At 37.8% G+C, this 23,639-nt stretch overlaps 1 protein-coding gene across 3 annotated transcripts; it reads left to right on the top strand.

Annotated features, from left to right (window-relative positions):
• The first annotated feature begins 705 nt into the window (after positions 1 to 705).
• On the top strand, positions 706 to 18,063 carry LOC145163312 (TMV resistance protein N-like). Of its 3 annotated transcripts, XR_013739689.1 has the most exons (9): positions 706 to 920; positions 2,242 to 2,929; positions 13,808 to 14,936; positions 15,028 to 15,351; positions 15,434 to 16,321; positions 16,407 to 17,022; positions 17,351 to 17,421; positions 17,554 to 17,696; positions 17,957 to 18,063. XR_013739689.1 is itself a non-coding variant. In XM_079082160.1 (8 exons), exons 2-8 carry the CDS (start codon positions 2,352 to 2,354, stop codon positions 17,599 to 17,601), a joined length of 3,654 nt encoding a protein of 1,217 aa, XP_078938286.1. In that variant the 5' UTR covers positions 706 to 920; positions 2,288 to 2,351; the 3' UTR covers positions 17,602 to 18,063. The 3 variants fall into 3 exon arrangements, 2 of the variants coding, with proteins under 2 accessions (XP_078938286.1, XP_078938281.1); XM_079082160.1 differs by having other exon boundaries at positions 2,288 to 2,929; positions 17,554 to 18,063; XM_079082155.1 differs by having other exon boundaries at positions 17,554 to 18,063.
• Positions 18,064 to 23,639: the final 5,576 nt, after the last annotated feature.

Here is a 23,639-nt window from a genome sequence, read left to right as displayed (position 1 = left end):
GGAAAAAAACATATCTGGAAAGCGGATGTTACGTCTTGTGTGTGTGTTGGTGCGATACCGAGAAAGAGGACAAGAGAGATGTGAATACCATTGTTGCCGGAGCTGCAAGATGCAATGCACTACATTTGCACTCTAACAACCACCCATAACCCTAGTTAACCAGTTTTGCCGTCAGCTTTCCTCTCCACTTCCTTCGAAATCCAATCCCTAGCGTGACCGGCACCACCTACCTGCCGCCATGATGTCGACGATAACCCAAGCTCCACATCGGCTTCTCCGATGGGTTCTACACAGATGCAAGAAGAGAGAAAGGGGGCGAGGTGTCCGTACGTTCTAGCCTCAAGTTTATGGGGGTGGTGGGTGAGGTGAGTGCAGAGGGTGGGGGTGGAAGAGGGGCCCATTTCAATTTTTAAATTATAAATAATAATAAATAATATTAGAATATTAAAAAATAATTACATAAGAGTATTATGGTCATTTAGATCTTGCACGAATTAAAACCGCAACAAAAATCAAACAAGGAACAATCCAAATTAATTTTAAAAAATAATGACTAAACACATAATTTGACATTTTAAACATGGACGAATAATGTAATTTTCTCGGTCTAAATTTTGCAATAAAAATATCATTTTTTTTATGAAATTTGCCTTTATCCTAATAAATATCTTGACCTGTACAAAAGGATTAGAAACACGAAGCAACACCGTTCCTTCCTCTCGATCGTAAGTCAAAGGAAAAGCCGAACATCATCGTTGACTCTCCTCTTTGGCCACTCCTTTCCTCGTTGACTCGCCGTTTCCTGCCGAGTTACAGCTGTGTCGCTCAGTAACTTTAACTCTTCATCTTTCTCAGCTTCGCCAGTGTTAGCTCATCCTCAATCACCGCTGCTTCAGACCTCGTTTTCTTCCTGTAGGCAGGTAACTATAAAGGCCCATTCTTACAAGTTAGCTTTTGTTAGACATTGTCATCTTTTAATCATACATCACAACGTAATCATTTGTTTATGTCATTAACAGGTGATTGAATTTTTTTCTATTTCAGTTACTTTTCTTATTCAATTCTTTAAAATAATTGCTTCGTCAATTCCTTTATATTTTCTAATTTATAACAAGATTTATATATTTGATTCTTTTTCAATGATGTTATCTATTCCTTAATTCTAAGCTAGACGCTCATAATGAACAAGCTTCAATATTCAATTGTCATAATGTCTGTTTTGCTTACCATTGAAGTCAAAACATAATGATATCTATATGCTTGTGTATAGACTACAGATTGCATTTACCTTTGAAGATTCATCTAGTATAGAATTTGAAATTTGAGAACATTGTTGTTGCAAAAACATATTATTTGGAACAAGCCCATCATTGGTAGGCGAAACAGTTCAGATAAGATGTCTGCTGATAATAGATCCAGTGATATGGGAACTTAAATTTAAGAAGATTGTTGTTGCTAATTTTGGAGATCCATATCATGTCAAGAAATTTAATCTTTTTTTTTTTGTTAGATTCAATTGTTTGTTGATATCTAGTAAAAGCTTTAAATTTCCTATATGTTATGCAATTTCTTTCATGGGAGGTAATAGTGGATCTTGTTTTTTCGAGAATGGTATTTGGGGTTGATTTGTTTGAGAGTTACTTTACTGAAATTCAAATGTATTTTTCTTAGACAACAATAGGAATGTTTATGTGGTTTAAATGCATAAATTGGTTGTTATTTTCTTGCATCCCAACTTTGCCACATAAACAGGTTAACCAATTTAGTTAAGTGAGTAATAGCTTTTCTAATAAATTTCATGGCAATGTAATTGTTGTTCTATATGAATACTTAGCTATAGATTACTGCCACAAGATTGCTGTTGCAAGGCCTTAATTATCAGCCTCTCTTTGTATTTCAAGTACATCAGCTTTTGTTCTCTTCTTTTTCCAGTGTTTAGATGCCTAAGCATCATTCTCTTATGTCCCTTGCACACAAAACAACCAAGTTTAGCACTAACTAAGCTATAGAATTGCTTTTGATCACAAAAATCAATATTACGGGTTTAAACACACATATCCACATTATTTAGTATATAGCTCTAAAACCAACTTGAAACTTGGAGGTGCATATGTATTTGCATTCTAGTCACTTAAAGTGTTATTTTGAATAATTAAAAGGCATTGTTATTATTGACGTTTAAATTATTTGATGAGATTTAAGTTGCATATTTTAAATAATAATAATTTGGATTTTATGTAGAGGCATTATGTACTGATCCTGACATTGAACCACTTACGACTTTTAGAGCTTACGGAGATACAAAAAATCCTGGGATCTTCATCTTCTTCTCTATCAACCCAAAACTCATAATGGTTGTTCTCTCTGAACTCCTCTCAGAAGGATCTTCATCTTCTTCATCAATTCATGATCATAGTTCGCCAACTTGTGGTCATAGTTCATCAGCTGATGGTTATAGATATGATGTATTTTTAAGTTTTCGAGGTGTTGATACTCGTCATAGTTTCACTGATCACCTTCATAAGGCCCTCATTGATGCCGGTATCAATACCTTCTTGGATGATGAAGAGATTGAAACAGGGGAAGATCTTAAACCGGAATTGGAGACTGCAATTAAGGCATCTCGGGCTTCTGTTATCGTTTTGTCCAAAAATTATGCTTCTTCAACATGGTGCCTCGATGAACTGGTGCTGATCCTTGAGCAGCGTATGACATCCAACCATATTGTCATCCCAATCTTCTATCATGTGGAGCCCACCCATGTTAGGAAGCAACAAAGTAGCTTTGCAGATGCAATGGCTAAGCATAGACAGATGATGGAGGCAGAGACAAACGCAAATAAAAGAAGTCAATGGGCTCAAAAGATGGAACGATGGAATAAAGCACTTATTGAAGTTGCTAATTTAAAAGGAAATGATGTAAAAGGAAGGTAACCACATTCTTACCCATATTTCCATAAGCATTCGATTTTGTTTGATTAAGGCATAAATGTCAATATCCTCTTCTCCCTGTGCATTTGAATAAGTTTTGTAAATATCATGAAATAGCTATGCATTTCATGTATTAGGACAAAGAAGATGCACAAATTTGAATCTAAGCCTCCTGTTACGTGATCTCATAATCATTTCATATAGGTAGATTAACCTTTATGATAAGTGCACATGTGTGTTGTGCATTTAATATTTTATCATATGATAGTTCATTTAGATAAACCATTTCAATTATTTTAATATATGTTTTCTAATAAACCAAAATCACAAGCAATAACCCAGCATTATGTTATGACTTGAACTGAAATTAAGGAATAAGCTCAGCCAAACAAGAAAACAGATGGAAAATGGGTATATATGAATTGACTGTGAAATTGCTCAGTGATTCCAACTAGTAATTCGAGAGGCTAGACTCTCGAATAATGATAGCAATTCTAGCAATCTAACAATAATGATAACAAACCTTATTCCCTACCACTACTAACACCCTATTCACGAGTTCAGCTTAACGATGAAAGAGAAGGGAAATGGATGGACTTGAAAAGAAAGGAATAACAAAATTGGTGCTCCTTAATTTTTTTTAATGTAAGGAATTGGGAAGATAACTTTCCCTCTTACTTTCCTTTCAATTTGGAAGGATTTGGAAAGAAAGGAAGAAAATGTTTATTTTCCTTTCACTACTCTCCAACTTGGGATACCCCTTTCTTTTCTCTCCTTATCTTCGTTCCCCTTCTTTTCTTTTCTTTGGTAAAGCTCGAGAATAAGGTGTAAATGATATCTTTCCCAAACGGAACTAAAATGTAAAAATACTAGAATTGCCCTTGCACCAACAAACTGGTACTCTGTCTTATCAGAATTTCTCTTCTCGTCCTTTTTAGCATACTTATATTTGAGTGGCGGCTTAGCAATACCCCACCCCAAAGAGCCACCTTGTCTTCAAGGTGGAAAATTGGGAACATATTGTTAACTGTTTCCAGATCTTCCCATGTAGCTTCATATCCTGGACAATTTTTCCAGACTTCCACTTAATTAGCACTTCATGGTACGTACTTGAGGCTTGACTTATGGAACGCACTCCCATTAGGACCTAGGATTTCTGATTCAAATTCCATCTCCAAGTGGAATGACTGGAGGGTCTGTTTCATCTTCTTTTGCTAGCTTTAGTTTCGGGAGGTTGTAATCGGTATGCTACCTAACCGATTCACTTCAAAATTGTAAAAAGACCATAAAATCGTGGAGCTAATTTTTCATTTGAGCATCTCACCAGAGATTGTTGTTGTCTTTAGGGTTGAAGTTTGATGTAGACAGGACCTTCCAACTTCAAAGTCCACGCCTTTCCCTTTACTATCCGCCCAATATTTCATTTTTTGTTGAACATGTTGTGGAAAAGTTGCCTCCAAAATTAGCAAGTGGCAAATAGTTCATGGGTTATTTCAGTAACTTATCATTTACTATTCATAGTTTGACTATGAATAGTAATATATATGTTAATTGAAATGAAATTGGACGTCTATCTTTCACTATTCATAGCTTGACTATGAATAGTAGTATATATATGTGAATTTGATTTGGACGGTGAATTTTTGGTAGGCGCCTACAATTGGAATTCGGACGGCACATTTTTTCTACAATTCATATTATATTGCTTTTGGCTATAAATAGCCTAAGCTATGAACCAGAGGAAAGAACACAACCAAAAAAATCATCCAAGTATATATAAAAAAACATTACATATATATACTGATACACCACCGTGTATTTTAGCTCTCCCACTCTATTTTGTAATCTCTTTCATAATCCCTGTAAACACTGCAAATTATAGTGAATTGTTTCTCGGCTTCCTCCGCCCGTGGTTTTTTCCCGATTTGGGTTTCCACGTAAATTCCTGTGTCTCTATTCTATTTATTTTATTCGTATTACGTTGTGATTATTACGCTTTGATAATTTTTGATCCCATTCCGCATTGAGCTAATATTATTTAAGTCAATTTGGATCCGTCGTATTTTACAACACATGTAATAGATGGAATTTAAGTATTAGCATATTGTATTATGTGTATCTTGATATAATATAGATAGATTTGTATATATCCTTTCCTGATTTATCTTCTGTATTCAGCTTTGTATTTTCTCTATATATTGGGATCATTATTCAATAATAAGGGACGACAGATATACCATTCAATATGGTATCAGAGCCACAATAAACTTAAATCTTCCATCTTCGCCTCTCAAATCGAAGCTACGGCTTTTGTGTTCGTGCCTACATCTTCCAAATTGTTTTTCACCTATTCTCTCCGACATGTCTGAGAAGAAGGACGGCGATGCCAAGGCCATGACATTGCATCCAGCCTATTTTGTTACAAATATTCAGACGAAGATCCGAACCCTTAATGGCACTAAGGTCACTTATTCATCGTGGACCAAGCTATTCTGTCTACACGCCAAGGCCTACTAAGTTTTAGACCATATTGACGGGACATCCCCGCCTATCAAAACCGACCCCGACTATGAGCAGTGGGCAGAGATAGACGCCCTTGTCCTGCAATGGATCTACAGTACCTTGTCTGATGAACTGATGGTTCAGATCTTTGAAAACAAAAACACCGCTCAAGCCGCATGGAACAAACTCAAGTCTACCTTCCTCAAAAATAAGGGCTCACGTGCAGCCGCTCTCAAGCAAGAATTTTCCAACCTCATGCTCGGGGCATGTTCATCTATCGAAGTGTATTGCTAAAAACTCAAAGACCTCGTGGACCAGCTAGGCGATGTGGATAATCCAGTCACACAATCGACACTTGTACTTCAATTAGTTTGTGGTCTCCTGCCAGAATTGGATGTAGTCGGTGCTACAACTTGAACAACATCGACAATCTGCCCGACAAAACCAAATTCCAACAGTTCTTGCTGCTCCCACTTCTGATCGATCTCAAAATCCATGGAATCAAACCCAAGGTAAATCGAGACCATGAGAATAACAACTTCAATCATCAATCTTGGAATTCTAACAGCCATTGACGAAGGCGTGGGTCCAACAACCGTGGACGGGGACGAAGCAACAAGGGACGAGGACAAGGTCAACAACAAAATTTCTGGAATCAGCAACACTGGAATAACAACTCGTGGCCCAACAACAATTGGACTCCTCCACCCTCACCTTACCCGTCCGCTCCAACAGCAAAAGTCCAACATTAGGCTAACACTGCATTATGTTCACTTGGATTTGTGGGGACTGGCTCGAGTTGCTTCAAAAGGTGGAGCTATTTATATGCTCACTATTATTGATGATTTCTCCAGGAAGGTGTGGTCTTTCTTCTTAAAACATAAAGGAGACGTTTTCTCTACCTTTAGAAATTGGAAAGTCAGGTTGAAAAGCAATCAGGTCTGGTGGTAAAGTATCTTCGTACGGATAATGGACTTGAGTTTTGCTCAGAAGAGTTTAATGTCTATTGTCAAAAGGAAGGCATTACTCGACATCGCACAGTAGTCCATTCACCTCAACAAAATGGTGTAGCTGAAAGGATGAATCGCACCATTATGGAGAAGGTCCGGTGTATGCTTTCTAATTCCAAATTGCCAAAGTCTTTTTGGGCGGAGGCTGCTTCGACTGCTTGCTATGTTATCAACCGATCACCGTCACGAGCAATCGAGAAGAAAACTCCGTTTGAGTTATGGTCCGGTAAACCTGCCAATTATTCAGATTTAAAACCATTCGGATGTCCAGCGTATGCACGAGTTGACAATGGGAAGCTAGAACCAAGAGCAATCAAATGCGTTTTTCTTGGGTACAATCAAGGTGTAAAGGGTTACAAGTTATGGAGCTTTGATTTGAAGAAAATTATCATCTCAAGAGATGTTACTTTTGATGAGTCTGCTATAATTCAACCAGTTGCTGACTCTTCTAAAAGAATAGATGCATCAGATGTATCATCCGAAGCAAATAAAGAGAATGCTCAAATGGAGGTGGAGCTTCCTACCACTAATCAGAGTACAAATCAGCATCAAGATTCTTCTTCGTCGGATGAGCATGTTCTTGGTGAAGATTCAACACTTTCACAACCACAAGCTACTACTCCAAGCATTGCAAGAGATAGACCGAGAAGACCGATTATTCCTCTGAAGAGGTATGCTGAATCTGATTTGGTTGCCTATGCTTTTATTGTTGCTGATAATATTGAGTCCGCAACGGAGCCTACGAATTATGACGAGGCTATCGAATCTGAAGACTCAAATGATTGGATGCTCGCTATGCAAAATGAGATGGAATCTTTGCAGCGAAACAATACTTGGAATTTAGTTCCTATTCCGAAAGGGAAGAGACCAGTTAAATGCAAATGGGTCTACAAGATCAAGGAACCTGTCAACCCAAATGATAAACCAAGATACAAAGCTCGGTTAGTAGCTAAAGGCTACAGTCAGATTCCTGGTATTGATTACACTGACATTTATTCCCCAGTTGTCAAACATACTTCCATTCGTGTATTGTTGGGGTTGGTTGCTTCTAACGATTTTGAGTTAGAACAACTTGATGTCACTACAGCTTTCCTAAATGGTGAGCTTGAGGAAGAGATTTTTATGCAACAACCTGAAGGTTTTGCAGTTCCTGGAAAGGAGAACTACGTATGCAAATTGAACAAATCTCTTTATGGCCTCAAGCAGTCTCCTAGACAATGGTACAAGAGGTTCGATTCTTTCATGACCAGTCACAAATTCAGCAGGTGCACCTATGATATCTGCGTTTATTTTAAGAAAGGTGACAATGTTTCAAAGATCTACTTACTCTTGTACGTGGATGACATGTTGATTGCAGCAAAAGATATGAAGGAGATTCAGAAGTTAAAAGACCAGTTGAAAGCTGAATTTGAAATGAAGGACTTAGGAGCTGCCAAAAAGATTTTAGGTATGGAAATTATTCGTGACAGGAAGTCTAGGATCTTGCATCTTTCTCAGAAAAGTTATATTGAAAAAGTCCTAAGACGCTTCAGTATGCACGAAGCAAAGTCTGTCAACACACCTTTTGCAGCTCATTTCAAGCTATCATCCGCTTTGAGTCCTACTAATGAGACTGATATGACTTACATGGCACATGTTCCATACTCTAGTGCTGTTGGATCTTTGATGTATGCTATGATCTGCACGCGCCCTGATTTGGCTTATGCTGTTAGCATGGTTAGTAAATACATGGCGAACCCGGGGAAAGAACACTGGAAAGCAGTACAGTGGATTTTTCGTTATTTATGCGGTACGTCTTCTATGTGTTTAAGTTTTGGTAAATCTAACACTGGGGTGTTCGGATATGTTGATTCAGATTATGGCAAAGATTTGGATAAACGAAGATCAATTACATGGTATGTGTTTACTCTAAATGGTTGTGCTGTTAGTTGGAAAGCCCAGTTACAGTCTACAGTTGCCCTGTCTTCTACCGAGGCAGAGTACATGGCGATTACAGAAACAGTTAAGGAAGATATCTGGTTGAAGGGGTTATTTGGAGAACTCGATGATAGAATAAAGGTGACCACAGTTTTCTGTGACAACCAGAGTGCTATCTTCTTGAGTAAAGATCAAATGTTTCATGACCGAACAAAGCATATTGATATTCGTTATCATTTTGTGCGGGATATCATTGAAAAATGTGATTGTGTTGTGGACAAGATTCATACAGATTATAATCCCGCTGATATGTTCACTAAAAGTCTTCCTATAGCCAAGTTCAAATTATGTTTGGACATGGTGGGTGTTTCTGATCGCAGTTGAGCCTGAAGGCTCGTAGGTGGAGGAAGTATTATTTATTTTTTGGAAACAATTTTTTCTCTATATAAAATTTGCAGGTTCTTATGGAAGTTTTAGAGTTTGGTGAGCTATAGGTTTTGACTAATCGTAAAGCATGACTTGCTTAATTTTGATGTCAAGGTGGAGATTATGGAAAAGTTGCCTCCAAAATTAGCAAGTGGCAAATAGTTCAGGGGTTATTTCAGTAACTTATCATTTACTATTCATAGTTTGACTATGAATAGTAATATATATGTTAATTGAAATGAAATTGGACGTCTATCTTTCACTATTCATAGCTTGACTATGAATAGTAGTATATATATGTGAATTTGATTTGGACGGTGAATTTTTGTTAGGCGCCTACAATTGGAATTCGGACGGCACATTTTTTCTACAATTCATATTATATTGCTTTTGGCTATAAATAGCCTAAGCCATGAACCAGAGGAAAGAACACAACCAAAAAAATCATCCAAGTATATATAAAAAAGCATTACATATATATATATATATATTGATACAACACCGTGTATTTTAGCTCTCCCACTCTATTTTGTAATCTCTTTCATAATCCCTGTAAACACTGCAAATTATAGTGAATTGTTTCTCGGCTTCCTCCGCCCGTGGTTTTTTCCCGATTTGGGTTTCCACGTAAATTCCTGTGTCTCTATTCTATTTATTTTATTCGTATTACGTTGTGATTATTACGCTTTGATAATTTTTGATCCCATTCCGCATTGAGCTAATATTATTTAAGTCAATTTGGATTCGTCGTATTTTAAAACACATGTAATAGATGGAATTTAAGTATTAGCATATTATATTATGTGTATCTTGATATAATATAGGTAGATTTGTATATATCCTTTCCTGATTTATCTTCTGTATTCAGCTTTGTATTTTCTCTATATATTGGGATCATTATTCAATAATAAGGGACGACAGATATACCATTCAATATGGTATCAGAGCCACAATAAACTTAAATCTTCCATCTTCGCTTCTCAAATCGAAGCTACGGCTTTTGTGTTCGTGCCTACATCTTCCAAATTGTTTTTCACCTATTCTCTCCGACATGTCTGAGAAGAAGGACGGCGATGCCAAGGCCATGACATTGCATCCAGCCTATTTTGTTACAAATATTCAGATGAAGATCCGAACCCTTGATGACACTAAGGTCACTTATTCATCGTGGACCAAGCTATTCTGTCTACACGCCAAGGCCTACTAAGTTTTAGACCATATTGACGGGACATCCCCGCCTATCAAAACCGACCCCGACTATGAGCAGTGGGCAGAGATAGACGCCCTTGTCCTGCAATGGATCTATAGTACATTGTCTGATGAACTGATGGTTCAGATCTTTGAAAACAAAACCACCGCTCAAGCCGCATGGAACAAACTCAAGTCTACCTTCCTAAAAAATAAGGGATCACGTGCAGCCGCTCTCAAGCAAGAATTTTCCAACCTCATGCTCGGGGCATGTTCATCTATCGAAGTGTATTGCTAAAAACTCAAAGACCTCGTGGACCAGCTAGGCGATGTGGATAATCCAGTCACACAATCGAGACTTGTACTTCAATTAGTTTGTGGTCTCCTGCCAGAATTGGATGTAGTCGGTGCTACAGCTTGAACAACATCGACAATCTGCCCGACAAAACCAAATTCCTACGGTTCTTGCTGCTCCCACTTCTGATCGATCTCAAAATCCATGGAATCAAACCCAAGGTAAATCGAGACCATGGGAATAACAACTTCAATCATCAATCTTGGAATTCTAACAGCCATTGACGAAGGCGTGGGTCCAACAACCGTGGACGGGGACAAAGCAACAAGGGACGAGGACAAGGTCAACAACAAAATTTCTGGAATCAGCAACACTGGAATAACAACTCGTGGCCCAACAACAATTGGACTCCTCCACCCTCACCTTACCCGTCCGCTCCAACAGCAAAAGTCCAACATTAGGCTAACACTGTATTCTGTCCAAACCCACCCCCTCCATATGGGCCATCGCATCATCATCCACCTAACATGCCTCCAACTCCTAGCCCAACTCCACATTTTGCGGGTTACCCGGACTACAGTCCAGCAGACCTGGCCCAAACAATGCAACAAGTTAACTTAAACACCAGTGATCAGTCATGGTATATGGATACGGGTTTATAAACACATCTCACTGTGGATCCAGGTAAAATCTCTTGTCCCATGGTGTCTTCCCCTGTCAACACTGTTTTTGTTGGAAATGGTTCTAGTCTTTCAGTTCACGGTTCTGGACATGCCAAACACACAACTCATAATAGATCTTATTCCCTAAAAAATATCCTATTTACCCCTTCCATTATAAAAAACTTATTATCTGTTAGCAAATTTAACATTGATAATCAAACCTCTCTTGAATTTGACTCGTATGGTTTTACTGTGAAGGACTTCAAGACTTCGGCTCCACTTTCTCGCCAAAACTGCACGGTTTTTACCCATTCACCTCACCCGCAATCTCATCTGCCCTCCTTGCTTCAACCAAAGATCAATGGCACACTCGTCTCGGTCACCCGGACACTCAAGTTTTGGATTTGCTTAGTTCACATTTTTCAATTTCTTGTAATAAACATTCAATATCTTCTTTATGCGACTCATGTCAACTTTCTAAACATAATAGATTACCTTTTAATGATTCAAATTCATCAACCTTTGCTCCTTTTGACAGCATACATTGTGATCTTTGGACATCCCCGGTCCTAAGCAAATCTGGCTACAAATATTACATGGTCCTAATTGATAATTTTACTCACTATGTTTGGATCTATCCTCTCAAATACAAATCTCACACTCTTACCAACTTCCAAAAATTTCATTAGTTTATCCAAACTCAATTCAACTGAAAAATAAAATCATTTCAATGCGATCTTGGTGGTGAATTCGACAATATTGACTTCAAAACTTTTGCTCACACCCACAGACTTGTTTTTCGTTTCTCATGTCCACAAACATCCCAACAATACGGACGTGCCAAACGGATGATCCAACGATTAAATGACATCATCCGTACCCTTCTCACTCATGCTCATCTTCTCAAATCCTTTTGGGTCGAAACACTTCACACAACCACCTATCTCCATAACATCCTCCCTACTAAACGCCTCAATTTTTCCACCACAGCCTTTGCCCTTTATGGCTGACACCCGACATACGTTCATCTCTGTGTATTCGGTTTCACCTGCTACCTAGATACATCTGCTACCCAAACCAACAAACTTCACACCCGCTCCATTAAATGTGTGTTCCTTGGATACCCCGAAAACTTTCGGGGCTATCGGTGTTATGATCCTACTACCTGTAAAGTTCACCTCTTTCGCCACGTCACTTTTGACGAAAATACCTTTCCTTTTCCAATTACACACTTCCCCCTTCATCCTATGACTTTCTCGATGAACCACACTTCACACCCTTCACATATACTCCAAACCCCATCCCACCACCCCCGAACCCATTTACCCCCTCCCCACCACCATCCAATGGTCCTACTGTCCAAAATGCACCCCTCCATACCTATTCCCGACGTTCCAAACATAACACCACCACCTCTTCCCATCAATCACCCAACACCCCATCTCCTACCGCCACTACTCCCAACCCACCCTTCACCACTATACCACTAGAAAACAACCATCTACCACCAGATTCTGATCTCCTATCTGACATCTCTCCCACCTCACCACCACACAACAACCACTTTACACCACCAACCACACCTAATATCCATCTAATGACCTCTCGATCCCGTACCAGCATTACCAAACCTATTAACCGGCTAAACCTTCATACCTCTACCTCAACACAAATCTTACCTCTTCCTACCTCCCACAACCATGCCCGAACGGACCCTAACTGGAAACTAGCCATGAAAGACGAATTTACAAATTTAAAAGCAAACGACACCTGGGAACTAGTTCCCTGACCAATGGACAACCCGATTATTCACTTTATGTAGCTTTTTCGCCACAAGTTCAAATCCGATGGAGCACTTGGCATGTACAAAGTGAGACTTGTTGTGAATGGAAAATCTCAAACAGTGGGAGTTGATTTTCATGAAACTTTTAGCCCGGTCGTCAAACTGGTCACCATACTGATTGTTCTTAGTTTAACAGTCTCTCAGTCATGGCCAATTCATCAGTTAGACGTCAAAAACGCCTTTTTACATGACGATCTTCACAAAACTGTGTATATGCACCAACCGCCCGACTTTGTGGATCCCCGGGCTCCAACGCATGTGTGTCGTCCACGCAAATCATTATATGGTCACAAACAAGCTCCAAGGGCGTGGTATACACTCGATTTTCCACTTACATCATATCACACAGATTTCGCAGTAGTGCTTCTGATTCATCTTTTTTCATTTATCAGCACGAGCAACATAAGGCCTATCTCCTACTTTATGTGGATGACATAATCCTCACGACTTCTGACTCCGAGTTCCTACGACGCATCATTACTACTCTCTCATCGGAATTTTCCATGTCTGACCGGTAACCTTCACCATTTTTTGGGCATAACCGCAACAAGAGACCAGTACGACTTGTTTTTATCACAAGCAAACTATACCTGTGAAATTCTCCAATGAGCTTCAATGGCCTCATGTAAGCCTTACACTACCCCGGTGGATACGTCTGCCAAACTTAGTGCTATTGTTAGTGATCCTCTTCCTGAGGCCACCTTATACCGTACCCTTGTGGGTGCCACCTTATAGCGATGGTGGGAGTTAAACGGAGAGTGGTGACGTCTTTCTAGGCGAAGGGTGGGGTAAGGTTTTTTTGTTTGTTAATTTAGATAATAATAATAATAATAAATAATTATAATTCAATATGAAATATGACCTTACACATTATATGTTTATTTGGTTAGAAGTATAAATATGATATGATTTTGATGTGAAGAACTTAATTAATAACACTAGTATGGTATAGTTTTGATTTGATCTTTAAATCCCAAATCTTGTTTGTTGGTTTGTAGATCGTGTATTGATGTTATTATTAAATCAATTTTCAGGCTAGAGACAGAGATCATTGAAGAAATCGTGAAGGACATCCACCGTAGATTACATATAACCTTAAAAAGTGTTCAACGGCTATTTATTGGGATGGACTATCATATTAATTTCGTCACTTCTTGGTTGAAAGATGGATCCTCACATACCGTTGACATACTCACTATTTATGGTATAGGTGGGATCGGGAAAACATCTTTAGCCAAACATGTGTATGGGCTATATTCTTGTGAATTCCACACAAGCAGCTATATTGAAGATATCACAAGGAAATGTGATGGAAAGTTTAATGGGTTGCTAGATATACAAGAACAACTCTACAATGACATTTCAAAAACAACTTCAATTAAAGTTCACGATGTGTCGACATACACTAGAAAGATAGAGAACGCACTAGCCCGTAAAAAAATCCTTCTAGTTCTTGATGATATCAGTACCATTGTTCAGTTGGATGCATTACTTGGAAGCAAAGGTTTTCATCCGGGAAGCAAAATTATAATTACAACAAAGGACAGTTGGTTGACTGAGAGTTGCACACTATTTAAAACAAACATCAAATCCAATCACGTAGAACACTTCCTTGAAGGCTTACATGAGACTGAATCAAGACAACTTTTGTGTTTTCATGCATTCATGTGCAACTATCCCAAGGCAGGTTATGAAGAGGTGTCAGATAAGCTTGTGAAGTATTGTCAAGGACATCCATTGGCTCTTGAAGTTTTGGGCAAGTCCCTACATAATCGAGATGTAGCCTATTGGGATGGGTGCATAGAAGGGCTAAAGAAAGAAACAAGTTCCCATATAAATAATGTCTTGAGAATGAGCTTTGATTCTTTGCCATCCAACAATGATAAAGAGTTGTTTAAGCATATTGCTTGTTATTTTGTTGGAATAGATAGAGATGTTAGTGAGACAATATTAAAGGCATGTGATATAAACACAAGATCTGGAATCAGGAATCTCATTGACAGATGTCTTCTTAGTATAGGATGGGATAACGAATTGAAGATGCATCAGTTGGTTCAAGAGACAGGAAAATTTGAAGTCCGTCAAGAGTCCATTGACAAGCCGTGGAAGCGAAGTCGAATCTGGTGTCATAAGGAGTCATTCAGAGTGTTGAAACAAAAAAAGGTGAGAGCTTATGTGTAGTTGTTGGTGGTGTTCATATTCAAATTAGTTTGTATTATCTCATTTTTATTTTTGGCCATCTCTTTCTTCTTAGGGTAAGGGAAATCTTCTAGGCCTTGCCCTTGACATGCGCATGCTTGAGAAAGAGAAGTCGGGTGGATCATTTGAGCTGAAAACAGATGCATTGAGTAACATGGATAGTTTGATGCTACTACAACTCAATTATGTGCTCATGAATGGGTCTTATGAGAACTTTCCTGAGGAATTAAGAAGTTTGTGTATGCATGGGTTTCCTTTGAAATCTATACCTTCTGGCTTACCTATGAGGAATCTTGTTTCTCTTGACATGTCATATAGCAATATTGAATCATTTGTCGGTTGTTATAGCAATCCACAACGACTTGAGAAGAGGCAAAAGGTTACTTATCTTCATTCATTATTCATCTATGATGAGTTGATGAAATTGACTGTTATGCTAACTTATTTCCATTTTTTTGCAGTTGGATGCATCATGCTTAAAAGATAAAAAGCTGCTCGTATCATTGAAGATTCTGAATTTAAGTTTCTGTAAACAACTTCGTAGTCTTGGTGAATTTGACCAACTTCCTGCACTTGAGAGGTTAATAGTTAGAAATTGCATTGGTTTGCTTGAGGTTTGTGAATCAATTGAGCGATGTGTTGAACTTGTCCTTATTGATCTGAGCTACTGCAAGAAGCTTGAAAAACTTCCAAGAAACATAGGCATGTTAAAGAATGTTAAAACACTGTTGCTGGATGGTTGTAATCTCAGTGATTCTCAAATCGAGAATAGGGATATGGATTCACCAGAAATTTGCAAGGCTAACAACATGGTCATAAACATAAGAACCTCTTCCTCTGCTTTTATGGGTTCTATACCAAGTGATTTGAAGCTGTTTGCAATATCTTTACCCAGGTCTTTAGTAACTTTGTCACTGGCAAAGAACAATTTGTCCACTGAATCCTTTCCCATGGACTTCAGTGGCCTATCCATGTTAAAGGAGTTATATTTAGATAGAAATCCTATTGCTTCCATGCCTAGTTGTGTGAGAACACTTCCTAGGCTTGAGATACTTAGCATGCAGAATTGTGAAAAATTGAAGTCAGTTGAGCGTCCTCCACGTACACTAAGCAGGTTGATGCTATTTTCTCATGGGCGTTCTATAGATAAAGTTGTATTTGATTCAGAAATGTCACCACTCAAGTTATCACCATTCCGGATAGCTTGGCCATTCGAAATTGAAGGCATGATCAAAATCCAACCAATGGTATGTGTTGAGGAAAAGGTATTACGTAGCTTGGGCTGGACTAATCTAGAATTCATTAACAAAAGGCTCATGGGAACTAAATCTTCGGAATTTGAAATAGAGGTTTTGTCTAGTTAACTGTCTATCTTTATGTAAATATGTATATTACAAATATTATGGAGATTAATTAAGATGGTTGTATTGACAGATGATGTATGAATTTGGAATATTCAGCACATTGTATGAAGCGGAGGAGATGCCTAGTTGGTTTAGGCATAGAAGCTTGGGGCCATCAATATCATTTACCATCCCATCATCATCTCCAAAGAATCTCCTCACAGGACTCAACTTCTGCTCTCTGCACACAATGAAACCTACCGATGAGTGGCCTCTATTTCCAGATGATGCTCTGTTCCCTTTTTCTTCAATGATGACAATTAGTAATATAACAAAGAACCACATGTGGATATATGAACGTCGAAAGGACAGATATATTCCAAATCAAAAGTGTTGGGTGTTGTTAAGTCATTGGATGTTTGGGATGAATGAGATGGAGGCTGGTGACCATGTTACTATTACTGTTACAGATCAAAATGATGAACTTACAAAGGAGTGTGGGGTGAGTCTAGTGTATAATGATGGAGAAGAAGAAAAAGATGCGTTGGGTATTTACAAGTCATGGAATCACATAATTGGTGGCGATCTTTCTCCTTTTCAAACAACAACAGGACAATACATCTTAGTCAATAGGCGGTTTTTTATGTATGGGATTTACTTATCTCCCTATCATCGTAAATTCATTACAGATGGCCCGGACTATCAAGGTAGATGTCATTTTTATTAAATTTATTATTTTCGTATCTTATGTATGACAGACCTGACCCATGACCCAATTTAAAACATGGCCCAATTCTTTTAAATAGATGTATCATCTGATCCAAATCCACACATTTATTATTGATTTTATTGACTTATAAGATAAGATTTTGTTTTTATAAAATATAAAAAATAAAAGTTACACTTTTAATTTTTAAATGAATGGAACCATGTATTGATCCGTCTAAATGGGTCAATTTGTTATGTCAGTTGACTATGTCTTTTGATATTTTGGACCACATAAAAATATTTATGCTCAATACAACTTGTGTTCAGAACAAAAGAAAGGGTCCTGGTTCAGAGCTTTATCTCAAAGGAATTCTGGCATGATTCGTAACCCACGTAAGGTATACTTTTTCACACCCAAACCTTTCTATCATGTCACAGAACAAAAAGACATACACAACCAAATATGTTATCATCATATCTCTATATACTTCTGTAACTTTTAAAATTTCTTATTTTTTCTTTATTCATAGGGTAAGGGAGAATCTTCAAGGTCTCATCCTTCACATGAAACTGCTTGAGAAAGAGAGGCTTCATCACCGAACTACTCTAAATCAAAATAGATGAATCCTAAATTTCCAGAAGAATTAAGATGGTTTGCTCATTGTGACATCTGGTACCCATTTATGTTGTGGGTTTTTGTTTTCATAGCTTTTATTTATCTATCTTTAATTGCAAAAGATAGGTAAAAACAATATGAATGGTTTTGAGTTTAGTTAATACACATGTAAGGAATATGATTCAAATCGTCGCAGTTTTGATTACTTTGTATATTTGATAATTTGTTGATTTGGTTTATGTAATTGAAGAAAAAACTAGAACGTAATTTCAGCTAGAGTTCCCATGCATGATGTTTTTGTTTCATGTAAAATTCAGGTATGTATTTGACTGAACGAGAAGGGAAGGATATGTAACTGTATTATAAAATTGTGGTGTGCTATTAAATTTATGTTCAGATTGAGGACTTAAATTATCTTCTTAGATGCCCTTGGATGACACATTCGTTAGTATTTGGATGTACCTTCATTTTATTGCTTTTCTAAATAATTAAACACACATTTGTAAAAACTATTTATTTGTATTCATGAAAAAGGCTTTTCCAATGATTTAAGAATGCTCATGTGTTGTCCATTATGCTTATGATTCTATTTGATTACAAAAGACACAAGGATGGAGAAGGTAGTAGAATTGTGATAATAGTAGTGGAACTTGATTAAATAACAGTTGTACCATTTTTTTTTACTGTAGTTCATTATGCTTGTTGATTCTATTTGTACCATTTTGTATTGTTGTTACAAGATAGGACATGAAACCTATCAGAGAAATTATCTTTTGTAAATTTGTTTTAGTAAACATGAAAGGGTGAACTTTTGTGAAGATGTTAAATTAATGAAACGATGTTTTTCTATAAACAGATTTGATTCAATGTAAAAAATCTTAATAGAGAAAAGTATAACTTTGGGATTTGTGTGCACATTGATGGAATCCTCCCTACATTCGTTATGTATTCCTTAGCACAATTATTGTTTCAAAAACTGTTAAAGGGCAACATTCACCATGGTATTGAATAATAATAGTCTATCCGTGGACAAGTTTTGTAGGATATTTTTAATGATAAGAATGATAAGAGCGAACATGTTTTTTTACTACAAAAGTATTACATTGGACGAGTCTGTCCAATAGTCCGTCCCAACATGCTAAATTCCATACAAAAGCGTCATGTCCTGCCGTGCGTAACAAATGGGACCTAAATGGCCTTACATATATTCATTATGCTTTTGCCAGATATAGATAATTTCAATTATGTCATCAAAGATTCATGCTATAAACACACACACACAAAAAATCATAGAACCCGATACTAAAGCATTCTTCTTTCCTTTCACATTAGAGATCCTTTATCTTCATTCCTAATTGATTCCCTACTTTGTTATGATACTCTTTGAAACTTTTCAAAGTGTCAGAATTATGCTTAATCATATAAACATAACCACATATATTGAACCTATCATTAAATATGACATAGTAGTATATGTCGACCCAAGTGGTGGATTTGAAGGTTCCACACGCATTAGTGTTTACAAGATCCAACAATCATTTATCTCCATTACATGTCCATATGAATGGTGACTAATTCGTCTTGTCAATATACAAGACTTGCATACATCATTCAACCCAAGGTTGAATGATTCCAAGTCCGGTCCAATTGGATCTTGGTGATGCGATTCTGACTTATGTGGCCAAGACGATTATGCCACAAGCACGATTATATCTAAACTATTAGTGGAATCAATGTTCAAGTCATCACTTCTATCAATAGAAACATAAACTACAAATTCATGAATGCCGGTGGCAAGAAGAAGTTTTAAACATAAAAAAACCATCTTTATCAACTTGAATGGTCACCTTTCGATTATCAACTGAAAATTGAAATTCATGTTTATACAACACATAAATGGAAATTTTGTTTTTCTAGACATCTCCGAAGAGTAATAGCAAATAACTTGAATTGTCACTTTTCCATTTAGGATTCGAACATTTCTTGTTCATTCCACGAACATTTAGAAAGGTGATAACTGGAACTGGATAAGAAATCTAATTCCTTTCCAGCTTCCTTAGTTTGGAGAAGTTTTAAGAATCCCATCAATGTCTTTTCCATGCTATTCATATGATAAATCAAGTAGAAATTATGATAATAACTAATGAAATATCCAAGCACAAGATCTATTGAAGAGACTCTTGTTATGGACACCATTGAGATTCTCGAGTTTTCTACGTAGCTTTCATTGATTACATACAAAAAGATTTTATTCAATTTGAATGCAATTAGGAACTTTTGACGATTTTCAAATCACTCTTGACTTTCCTTTTGGTGAAACATTTCACTCAATTGCAAATTCATTTCATATGTTCACTTGTTCACGAAAGGTCATTTTGGAACATTGATGACATAAACATAACGAGGCAAGAGACCCTTTTGACAAATATACATTTTATGTGAATAAAAACTTCTTCCAAGTTGGCGCATTATTGATTTTAGGGATATGCTCATTATGGACATCTTTCCTAATATCTGTTGGATTAGGTGTCTAAGTTCATAACTATTCCTGGAATGTGCTTGACCCGGTTGGCATGGTCCATTTGGGTTGCATGGCATTGCAACACTTGGATAGACTAAACGAGAGAAAGGACACTTAAGGTTTATTAATATATTATAAGTTCTAATATATTAATAATATTATTTAATTGGTATTGATCAAAGAATTAATTTGGAATTAATTAAGTGATCAAAAAGAGACTAATTAAATATATGGGGTTGATTGTGTAAATCATCTATTCTTGTATAGTGGGCTAATGATCCATGGTTTATATGAATTGGGCTAAAACCCATAAGGTGCTCCATGGATAGTCCATGGAGGTTACAAACCCATGGATCATGGAATATGAAAAGCCATACACATTAGGGTTTACATGGAGTAACCCTACTTGTGACACACTATATAAGAAGCTCCAAGGCAAGCAAAATCGGCCACTAAGTGAAGAACAACAGGGCTAGCCGATTTTGAGTGATAAGTGTCTTCTCTCAAGGTTATTCCAAGTGTTGTGGTGTTGTGTGAGACATTTGAGGCATCACAGTTGAGGTGCTAGGCTCACAAGGTTCTCAAGGAATCCAAGCAACAAGAAAGGTATGTTTTCTTACTAGCTTTTATGATTCAAGTTCCCCATGCCATACTAGATAGGTTAAGAACCTTGGAAATCAAATCTGCATGTATCTTAGTAAAACATAGATCCAAGGTTTCTAGGGTTGCATGTACACCTTAGGAGTGTTAGAATGCTCAAAACCATTCAATCTTGGGTTTGTACAAACAAGGGTTTACCTTTTCGTTTGTACAAACAAGGGCTTACCTTTTCGTTTGATAATGAATGTGGGGGTATTAATGCTTTCTTTAATAATGTTCTTTATTTTAAAGCATTACCTTGTGATGATGTGTATGCAACTGTGTCGGTTGTAGATAACCTAGGAAATAATGTGTTGTGTATCGATTCTTCCACTAGCTTGGATGAAGCATCATTATGGCATTGTCGTCTCGGACATGTAAGCAAGAAACGCATAGGCCAACTTTAAAAGAATGGAGTCTTGGAGTCATTTGACCTAAAGTCAGATGATAGTTGTGAATCTTGTTTACTTGGGAAAATGACAAAGTCACCCTTCACTGATACTTGTGCTAGGGGTGAGGGTTTGTTGGATCTCATACATACTGATGTGTGTGGACCCTTCAGAACCGCCACAAGGGATGCTAACCGCTTCTATGTGACTTTTACTGATGATTTTAGTAGATATGGATATGTCTACTTAATCAAGCATAGGTCAGAAACATATGAAAAAAATTCAAGGAGTTTAAACAGGAAGTGGAGAATCAGTTGGGCAGGAACATTAAGATGTTTTGATCCGATCGAGTTGGTGAGTATCTTAGTACAGAGTTCCTTGACTATCTTAAGGAATGTGGGATTGTCTCACAATTGACAGCTCCCAGGACACCACAGCTGAATGGTGTGGCTGAGAGGCGTAATCACACCTTGTTGGACATGGTTCGTTCCATGATGAGTCGAGCTTCGCTACCAATCTCATTCTGGGGGTATGCCTTAGAGACTGCCGCCCATATCCTTAATCTAGTCCCTACAAAGAAGGTTGCCAAAACACCTCACGAGATGTGGACTGGAAAAGTTCCCAATCTAGATCACATCAAGATTTGGGGTTGCGAGGCTTTTGTGAGGCGCAAGACTCACGATAAACTCGAACCTCGAAGTGAGAGGTGTATTTTCATCGGCTACCCACATAAATCCTTTGGTTACCTCTTCTACAGACCCAATGATAATGTGGTCTTTGTGGCAAGGAGAGGAGTCTTTCGCGAGAGAGAGAGAGAGAGAGAGTTCATAAGCCAAGGAAACAGTGGGAGGCAAATTGACCTTGAAGAAATTCAAGAGTCAAGTGGTGAAGGAACCTCAAACCCTAGCAATCAACCTGAGGAGGAAACTCTTGTTGATCCGACAGATGAGTCTGTACCTCTGAGGCGTTCCACGAGAGTTAGGAATGCACCTGAGCATTACTATGGTTTCCATATTACTGCGGAAGGTGATACACTTATCAGTGATAACACACTGGTAAGTCTGGATGAACCGAACAGCTACTCGGAAGCCATGGCAGGCCCTGAGGCTGCTAAATGGAAAGAGGCTATGGACAGCGAGATACAGTCCATGTATGACAATCAAGTTTAGAACTTGGTTGACAATGTACCAGGTCGTAAGACAGTCGGGTGCAAATGGATCTTCAAGAAGAAGACCGACATGGATGGTAATGTACACACTTATAAGGCGCGACTGGTTGCAAAGGGCTTTTTTCAAACTCTGAGAGTTGATTATGATGAGACCTTTTCACCAGTAGCAAAGATTAAGTCTATTAGGGTTATGTTAGCCATTGCTGCATTTCATGATTATGAAATATGGAAAATGGATGTCAAAACCGTTTTCCTTAATGGAAAGTTGGCTGAGGATGTTTACATGAGTTAGCCAGAGGGTTTTGTCAGTACAGAGTACCCTAATAGAGTGTGTAAGCTTGAGAAATCCATCTATGGATTGAAACAAGCACCTCGCAGATGGAATCTTTGTTTTGATGAGAAAGTCAAAGAGTTTGGCTTTTCGAGGAGTGAAGATGAATCTTGTGTATATGTCAAGACTAGTGGGAGTATAGTTAGCTTTTTGGTACTGTATGTGGATGACATACTACTTATAGGAAATGCCATCCCAACTCTGCAGGAAGTGAAATCCTGGCTTGGGAAGTGTTTCGCTATGAAGGACCTTGGAGAAGATGCCTATATCCTAGGGATAAGGATTTTGAGAGACTGGAGTAAAAGACTAATTAGACTTAGTCAGAGTACCTACTTGGATAAGGTGCTGAATAGGTTCAGCATGCAAAATTCCAAGAAAGGAGAGTTACCGATCCAGAGTAATACCAGATTGAGTAAGACTCAGAGCCCGAGTACAGAGGCTGAGATAGCAGAGATGAGTCGAGTACCGTATGCTTCCGTTGTAGGCTCGATCATGTATGCTATGACTTGTACTCGTCCTGATGTGGCCTTTGCGTTGAGCATGGTCAGTAGATATCAGGGGAACCCTGGCAAGGCTCACTAGACTGCGGTAAAGAACATTCTCAAGTACATGCAGAACCTCGGTAGAAGTGATGACTTGAGAGTAGTAGGGTATAGTGATGCTAGCTTCCAGACTGATAGTGTTAAGCATCTCCAGCATGCGAGGTGCATAGGGCTGAAGGATTATATTAGTTTTAGTAATTAGATAGCTTTGAAATGTGTAAAGTGTAATTTACATTTGATGATAAATAAAAGTTGTTGTTTATTTATAAGTATAAGTGTTGCTATCTTCTGTCAATCGTTTACTATCATTTCATTTTGCATGTTTTGACTTCCAGAATAATTATGTTATGGTATATCATATTATTCAAATTCTCCACAGTCGGTCGTATGTTGGAAGTAGATATGAATCA

Source organism: Lactuca virosa, chromosome 1 (genome assembly GCF_052849685.1).
Source record: "Lactuca virosa cultivar CGN04683 chromosome 1, Lactuca_virosa_CGN04683_v6, whole genome shotgun sequence".
Classification (NCBI taxonomy): Eukaryota; Viridiplantae; Streptophyta; class Magnoliopsida; order Asterales; family Asteraceae; genus Lactuca; species Lactuca virosa.
This window is presented reverse-complemented; position numbering and strand designations above follow the sequence as displayed.

Excerpts from the sequence above, each read along its gene's own strand:
- LOC145163312 (XM_079082160.1), top strand. The coding sequence starts at position 2,352 with ATGGTTGTTCTCTCTGAACTCCTCTCAGAAGGATCTTCATCTTCTTCA. Across the intron at positions 14,937-15,027 it reads GAGTGTTGAAACAAAAAAAG|GGTAAGGGAAATCTTCTAGG; the intron begins GTGAGAGCTTAT and ends CTTTCTTCTTAG. Across the intron at positions 15,352-15,433 it reads GACTTGAGAAGAGGCAAAAG|TTGGATGCATCATGCTTAAA; the intron begins GTTACTTATCTT and ends ATTTTTTTGCAG.